The sequence below is a fragment of the Tupaia chinensis genome, unplaced genomic scaffold (genome assembly GCF_000334495.1).
Source record: "Tupaia chinensis unplaced genomic scaffold, TupChi_1.0 Scaffold000271_1, whole genome shotgun sequence".
Classification (NCBI taxonomy): domain Eukaryota; kingdom Metazoa; phylum Chordata; class Mammalia; order Scandentia; family Tupaiidae; genus Tupaia; species Tupaia belangeri.
In genome coordinates this window covers 3,014,043-3,022,395 of record NW_006159752.1, presented here as the reverse complement: position 1 = coordinate 3,022,395, position 8,353 = coordinate 3,014,043, and the positions used below count along the sequence as shown (strand labels likewise).

Here is an 8,353-nt window from a genome sequence, read left to right as displayed (position 1 = left end):
GCAGGAATGAATTTCCAGTACACTGAGCATGTGCGTCTACAACTGTCGTGAAGACAGGTACACATCTGGAGAGTCACACCTACTCCCCGTTGCCTTTGATTTCCCATCTCTTCCTTGCTTCAAACCCCCACGTAAGTCTCTTTTTTCGAGTAGCCTGTGAATTTTCAGCCTCCTTTTTGGCTTTGACAAAGCTGTGGCAAGCAACCACTTTAACAATTTTTATATCCAGCTCTTGAGTAGCTAGCTAGCTGGTTACTAAGTTCCTCAGCCTTCTCAATATTCAAAAACTAAACTTGGGGGCCATGACCACTCATTGACAGTTGGTGTGTAGTCAGTATGTGAAATTTTACAAGTTACCTCGGTCTCAGTCATCTCTAGTATGTGGTTTAAAGTTGCCCTGTTATGGGGGCCAGCAGGTGGCATGGTGGTTGAGATGCCACACTCCTGTGTGATCAAACACGGTTCAAGTCTCAGATCTGGCAACTAGACACTCAGGCTAGGTGTATGTGCCATTGTTCACAACGTCCCAAGAGAAGAATTGAGGAGAAGGGATTGCAGCGTGGCCAGCCCCCTGGGGGATCATTTCTCACTTTCTCTCCGTCTGTCTGATGAATGAATGCACCCTATAGCAAAAATCTCTCTCAAAAAAAAAAAAAAAAAATTGCTCTGTTGACAACTTTGCCCTAGCGATCTCAATGATCTCAATTACCCCAGAATAATAGCTTCTATGGAACCCACATTTTCATTTCCCTGTGGCACAAGTGAAGTAGGAGAGAGAGGTGACCACGAAAAGAAAATGAAGGGATCTTCTCAGAAAAGCCTAAGCAAAGGAAATGATTTTTCTATTAGAAAAGAGCTTCTTGTCCCAGATTTTCACTTGCAAACTAGCATTTCAGACTCCATTGTAGCACCTAGTTAAAATTAGTTTTTGTTTTGCTTACTAAATTATGTATATACGCACAGAGCCAACCTTCTGCTCACTTTTTGAATTTTTTGTGAATCGGTTAACACTCCCCATTGTGCCAGATCATCTGCCCACTTGGCTAAAAATCAAGTCACTACTGAAGTCTGAGCTTTGCGGTTTCCAAAGCAAAACCACTCAGCTTTGTAGTAACAACGTCTCAAAAATAAGAACGACTGATAAATCAGTAGTGGTCTGAATCATAGTGTTTTCTTATTACATAGCCCGTTCAGAAGGGCTAAGTCCTAAGGTGTTCTACCGGGTTGTCAGAAAAGTCATATTGTATTTTTTCCATGCGAAAACGTGTCATGACTTTTCCGGCGCCCAATATATTATAAAGCCAGCAGTGTAAACTCACATCCGCTCCTCGCCTGAGGCAGACACCATCAGTCAAACACAAAACTTTCCCTCTGAACACAGAAACTGTCCAAGAAACCTTCGAAACTGTGCTTCGGGGGCCAGATGGTGGCACTACAGTAACACTACGCTCCGTGAGGTTGACCCACACTCACGGGTTGGGTTTGCATCCGGAGACTTCCCCGAACACATCAGGCACGTGTGCGACTGTGTGTCGGGCTGGCTGACCTAGGGCTGTCACAGTGTTGGGACCGTATGGAGAGTGCTGTCTCTCTGGCTCATGGATAAAAATAAATGGATAAACCTGGGAGCCGGCAGGCGGCACGGTGGTTAAGGCTCTGGATTCCCACGTGGCCAACTTCGGTTCAAGTCCTAGATGGCTTGCCTTCTCATTCCTCTCCCCACCCCCTAGGTCAAATTTAAAATTATAATATTAAATAAAATGAAGTAATTATATTTTTAAAATAAAGAAAGAAATAAACTTAAAAACAAAAAAAAAACTATACTTCAAGTGATGCTTATGAACCTACCGGTGCAGGCAGGGGAGAGGCTACTCACCAGCCATACTGGCCCTAAAACAACCAACCAACAAGAAAGAAGAAAAAATTGAGAGCCAGGAAGACTCATCCTTCCATCACTTTCGACGCTGGAACCACTCAGAGCACACTCCTCCCTTATGAACTAGTAGGCACTATTTTATCACAGTGAAGAGAGGAAAAGGGAGAGATCGGAAATGTTTGCTGCTGCGAGGACTTTGAACATGGTCTGAGCCTTCCTTCTGGCTCATCAGAGAGTACCAAAGCTCGGAGGAGAGCGAGTGCTGTCTGAACTTCACATGGCGCTAGCGAGAAACGGGACGCCTCCCTGTGGAGTGCCCTCTCCTTTGTACCACACCCCCTGGGCCAGGGCTGGCCACGGAGGTGAAGGGAAAGCCAGCACCACTTCTTCATTCGGTCCTTCTCCTCCTACCATTACCCCTCACCCTGTCTCTCAAAAATAAACATGATTTTGTGGCCCAAGGGGAAGGACATCGTTGGATTTCATATTCCCGCTGATGCCACAAAAGTGCACGCTCTCCCAAGATCTCTTTCACAATGACGAACAATCCTCAAACTTCCTACTCTATTGGAGACCTCATTTAATTTTATCCCATTACCTAACTGAGGGTTAGAACTGGACGTTAGGTGGGTGTGTGAGAACTGGTAACGTGTAACCTCTGCAAGTGAGCACATTTCGCACAGAGGCCACCGTGCTGTGCTTTAGGCCAATATCCCCCAATCCCTCCACTTTAAAATTCTACGCGTAACAGAACACACACAAAGAACCTGCTAAATCTCCCAAAGGAGACAAAAAATGATCATCTTCGTATCTCAGTCGGGTCAGTTTCAAACTTGTTTCTGCCATTGCTGTAGCACCCCACAGTACCCATAACCGGATGCACATTCTCCAACAACAGGATTTTATCGCCCACGTCCTGACATGTCACATCGCACAGACATGGCAGACACAGCCAGAAAACAGCATTCTTTCAAAGGGATCAAAGGCTTCAGCCAATACGAATCAAAACCCAAATCAAAAGATGATTTATTAATATGACCCTTCATTATCAAAAGCAGGAAAACATCAACTCAAAATGACTTCCCCATGTTTTGAGGCAATCTATTAAAAAGCACCCATTAAATACTCCTGGTGACAACTGGAAAAAAGAAATCAAGATACAAGGTTTCGAGCTGAATTCCAGGAAACTAATTTCTTACCACTCACGCAACTCTAAGCCACACACACAACAACTCCTAGTGATTCAGCCAGAATTTAAACCATCAAACAGTCTTTGACAACAGGATAATTTCATGTAGCGAGAACATTGACAAAGCTGCCGAATTATATTTAAGACGAGTCCCAAACACGTAAGCTAGGCAGGGAGACTGCTTATATACAGAAGCAGTCACACCCTTATAAATACACACGACCATGTCCAACAAATACAATGAACATAAACGACAAGTTATAAAAATAGCAATCAAGATCCTAAGTCGAGGTATTGCAGAAAGATGTAAGCATGCTTACAAAGAAAAGAATCAAACCAGAAACTGTCGACCTACTTCTTCTCCCAGTAAACGTGGCTAACAAAGGGATGATACAAAGGCTGTACGATCCCACGACCAGCAGTGTCAGTAAGGTAGCATCGTAGTGCCGCTCTGAGCCGGCCGGGGGGGTGAGAGTAGAATTGATAAAGATTTTTGAAGAAATATCAGTTTCTGTACAACTGCGGAATCCTCCTGGTACAGTCATTTAAAAGGCTCAGAGCACACTTAAGCAGGAAAAGCTGCAGCCATGTTCACTCTCCTACCCCTCATGCTTGCTCTTAGTGAATTAGAGTGGAGCAGGAAAAAAAAAAAAAAAATCTGTAAGCGCCAAGGCGCTACACAAAACAGATCAAGCCAGCTAGCAAACCAAACCGAGACAGCGACTCATTGATTCGAACGCTTAATCTGCAACAGGGACACCTCGCCACTAGACAGGCTCGGTGGGTGTGCGGTAAACCCCTTTGTTAAAAGACAAAAAGGAATGAACAAAAGCATTTTACAACCTCCTTAGGCGTGTCTGACACGGGACTGAAACAGTGGCCCTGTCAACATGGCTGTCGGTGGAACACTGGGTGACGGCACTGTAGAACGCGTCTGCTCTAAGCGCCACAATTTTCACCGCCACAACGTCCTTCGACAGCAGGCTGGTGATTTTGTTTTAGTGGTTTGTTTTTGGAAATTCGCATTGCAAAACAGAGAAAGCTAGAAGTGACATGAGCTTAGAACAATGCATGTGTGAACCAACACACAGTCAGAGAGGATCTGCTACTTGCAAACCCTCCTGACTCCATGCCACAACTCCCCAAGGCAAACAATACGCACATGGCAATCCTGATTAATTTTAAGTAACAGATTTTGATATTCCTGAAGGGCCAGACGGCAGCTCCTTGCTGTCGTCTGAGCCCAGCGCCTGCTGCTAAGTGGCCTGCAGGGTTAGCTCATTGCCTTTCGCACCACAGGAGCACTCTCCATCCTGCCCTGCGTTTGCTGTGTGACTCTGGACCAGCGACACCACTGGGCCTCAATGACCTCACATAGAAAACCAGGGTAACTGCAGAAGTCATTTGAGAAAAGCATGGAGTAGCGTATAATTCTGAAGCACTGCTCCACGGCCAGGAAGCTTCATAACCACGTATTCCACACTGGCCACGCCCATCACCACGAAGAAGAAACTGATCCTAAGGTGGAGACCAAGTCTCCGCTTCTCCCACACCCCCGTACCTTGGCGAGCAGGTTGTGTGCTCACCCACCTAAGTATCTTCCTTCTCTCCAGCTGCTTTTCAGAACAAGGACTTCTTTTCCCTCCTGTATCCCTCAATATACCCAGGGTGGGGCCAACATGCACAATCAATCCAAATCGGTTTGAATCGATTCCTTACTTATTTTGTGAGGCAATTTAGGAAGAAAATGAGAAAATAAACACTAAGACCCAAGTTTATTTTTGCATGAAGGGGAGAGTTCCAACAATTCACCTATTTTATACACCGTAAACAAAATCCACATTGGCTGGAACCTTTAAAAATCAGTCTCCTGAGGATATTCAGAATTAGGCTTAAAGTCATAACCTACCATCCAAAGTAAAAGATGACAAAACATACATCCACCGCATACAGTCTTTTACGAAGTAAATAAAACGGAAGGGATTATTTTTCTGATTTCTATTTGGGTCCCAAGAGCCCCTAGGTTGTTCCTCTTTCCTTCAATAAATCCCCGAACACCATCACCTCAAACAACGTACTCTAGAGTCCTACATGCAAAAACGTACCCGGTGGCCACGGCCCGCCCACGGTGGGGCAAGTGCGAAGGCGTGGTGGCCGAGGCTGCACAGGAAGCCCTGGGTCTGTTCCCAGCCCACCCTAGACAGGCTGGACACAGCGGTGCATGCATGTGGTCCTAGCTAACAGGGAGGCTAGGGTAGTCCAACTGTGAAGGGACTGAGACCCTGTCAAGAATATCTACCTGGGGCCAGCAGTTAGCCTAACGGCTACATCGCTGAACTCCCATGTAGCCGACCATGGTTCAAGTACCTGACCCGGTGACTGAAGTTCACACTGGGCACGTGTGCGTGCGTGCCCAAGATCCCGAGAGGAGAATGGAGGAGAAGGGACTGCAGCGTGGCCATCCCCGCTGGGGGATGATTTCTTGCTTTCTGTCTCTCTGTCTCTGTCTTTCTGGCGAACACATGCGCCTTATAGCAAAAACCTCTCCAAAAAAAGAAAAAAAGAAAAAAGAAAAAGAGTATCTACCTGGGGCCAGCTGGATCCCACATGGTCAACTCCACGGGTTTGAGTCCCAGACCCAGTGGCCTGAAAAACACTCCAGGCATGTGTGCATACATGCCCAAAATCCCAAGGGGGGGGGTACTGTGGCATGGCCATCCCTTCTGGAGGGTTATTTCTCACTTTCTCTCACTCTGTTCAACAAGTCCACATGCCCTGCGGCAAAAAGAAAAAATTCAATAAAAAAAAGGAAAAAGAAGGAAAGGAAAAAAATGATAAACTTCTCTCTCCTTCTCATTAAAAAATAAATAAAAATAAAACAGGTGTCGGGAACCAGCAGTTAGCGTAATGGCTATGTCGCTGGACTCCCACGTAGTCAACCGTGGTTCGTGTCCCGGACCCGGTGGCTTAAAACTCATGCCGGGCGCGTGTGCGTGCGTGCCCAAGATCCCGAGAGGAGAATGGAGGAGAAGGGATTGCGGCGTGACCATCCCCCCTGGGGGGTGATTTCTCGCTTTCTGTCTCTATGTCTCTCTCTGTCTGGCGAGCGCACGCGCCCTATAGCAAAAACCTCTCCAAAAAAAATAAAAATAAAAATAAAAATAAAACAGGTGTCTTTGACACAGGACTATTTCTGTGTTCTGTACAACAGCATATTAACTGAAAGAATACTTTTAAAAGGATTCTATTTTCCTGCTTCAGTATGCCTATCTTTCCTTACATCGCAAAAATAAAAATGCTGCTAGTGATTCGCAGAAGACGTGTTTTTCTTATAACTACATTTTCAGTAACTCTCAAGGTGTGGCTTGAGGCCAACTCACAATTATTGCTATAGGTGCTCGGGTCGCTGTGGGTGCTGGTGACGGAGGGGGTGCTCCCTGTCTTGCGCAGTGCAGGGCTTTTCAAAGACACCTTGGATTTAGGAAGTGGTCTAGACAGATTCACCCAGGACGGCTGTACGGTTTTCAACGATGTGGGCTTTCCTTGGGTAAAAAAAGAAAAAAAAAAAGTTTCCACTGTCATTCATCTTGACAATCAGCACTTTAACCTTTTAAACTCAAACTTCTGCACTAGTAACCGAGTTAAATGCAAAATGAATATTCAGAATCATATAACTTCAGAAAAAGCCTCAGACTTTTTTTAAAAAAATAATTATTTATTTAATCTCATTTACTGTTATTATTTTTTATTTTGACCAGACAGAGAGAGAGAGAGAGAAAAAGGGAAAGTGAGGAAGCAAGTTGCCAGATCCGGGACTTGAGCTGTGGTTGGCCATGTGGGAATCCAGCACCTTTAACCACCACACCACCTGCGGGACCCCAGATATTTTCTAATATATACTTTAGAGACAGAAAGCTGCTATGACAAGGCCACTGGGACATGAAACTGGGGCTGGTAACCCTGTAACCTGAAGTGATCAACTTACACAGCTTCTCCAAACAGAAAATAGACTGAGGGATCGTGAGGGCCGGTGGCGGCATGGTGGTTAAGGCGGCTGGATCCCACGTGGGCGACTGGGTGGTTCGATGCCTGGACCCACGCTAAGCATGTGTACATGTGTGTGCCCAAAATCCCGAGGAGAACAGAGAAGGGACTGCAGCATGGCCATCCCCACCAGGGGGGATGCGTTTCTGCTTTCTCTCTTTTTCTCTGTCTCTCTCCTGAAAAGGTACTCACCCTACAGCAAATTAAATAATAATAATTATCATGTGAAAAGAAGGCTCTTACAAAGTCGAAGTCAAAGCACAGACAGATCTGACCCCTCTCCATACTGTTGATTAAAGAAAACAGCCCATACATACATCGGGTTACCACAACAAAATAAATTTAAAAAAAAGTGAAAACTTAAAACAAACAAACCAGGACAAAGAATGCAACTTGACAAGAAAATTTCATTTAAAAAAATGCCTCCCCCAAACAGTAGGTGGTGCTATAATATCAATGTTCTTTTTCATCTCATCTGTTCCATCCTTACTCTTTGTCATTTATTTGCAAACTTCCATGATCTTTACTCAGATTTCTAGCCCTTTCACGCAGCAAAGGTGTTCCCACGAGTCAACACGCATGGCGCCTGCTCTCTGCTCTCCTCTGGCATCTCTGGGACCATGCGGCTGACGCGCACACCTGCCGCCTAAGTACGGCACGACGGGGGTTCGATTCTGCCTGGCACCTTCACACCCATGCTCCTGAGCGGCCGAGGGCTTTGTCTGCTCTGCTCTAGCCACTGCCTCAGAGGGATGGCGCCCGCACTCTGGCCTGCTGCCCTCGCCTCCCGCGGGCCCCAGGGCCTGCCTCAGTCCTTGGTGGGTGCCTCGCCTGTGCAGGCACACCCTAATTCCTCTCCAACAAGCCACTTCTCCTCGCTCACACGTTTTGTCACCCAGGCCCCCTATAATCCAACACCAAACGGCTCCCCATGACCAGTGTCACGTTAATTATAGAATTTTAAAAATGCAGTGAAGTGATACCGCGGCAGGTGACTGAGGACGGTAAGTAAGGCAATGCTGGCAGAGCCACGCTCACTGCTTCAGCCCAGTGACCTCACTTACACAAATCTCACCCAGCCGAGTACGAGGAGGCCGGCTCTGGGGCGCAGCAGTCCTGCACTGCTCCAGAGGGGCAGGGTCTTGCACAGGGTGCCAAGGGTTTCAATCTCCAGCCCGGTCAGCCTGGAATGCACTGGGCATGCACATGCACCCCCGAGACCCGACAGGCTAGGTTAGTCAGGG

The 8,353-nt window shown here is 46.5% G+C and overlaps 1 protein-coding gene across 5 annotated transcripts in view; it reads right to left on the bottom strand.

The window, feature by feature from the left end:
* Positions 1–8,353, bottom strand: part of MTUS1 (microtubule associated scaffold protein 1) — a 192,733-nt gene that overhangs the window by 78,692 nt on the left and 105,688 nt on the right. For 4 of the 5 annotated variants that reach the window (XM_006149686.3, XM_027772350.1, XM_006149689.3 and 1 more), the window contains one exon: positions 6,446–6,607. The exons of the other annotated variant lie outside the window; for it this stretch is intronic. In XM_006149686.3, coding sequence (XP_006149748.1) covers positions 6,446–6,607 — 162 coding nt within the window. The remainder of the gene's footprint in view (positions 1–6,445; positions 6,608–8,353) is intronic. 5 annotated transcript variants of the gene reach the window in all.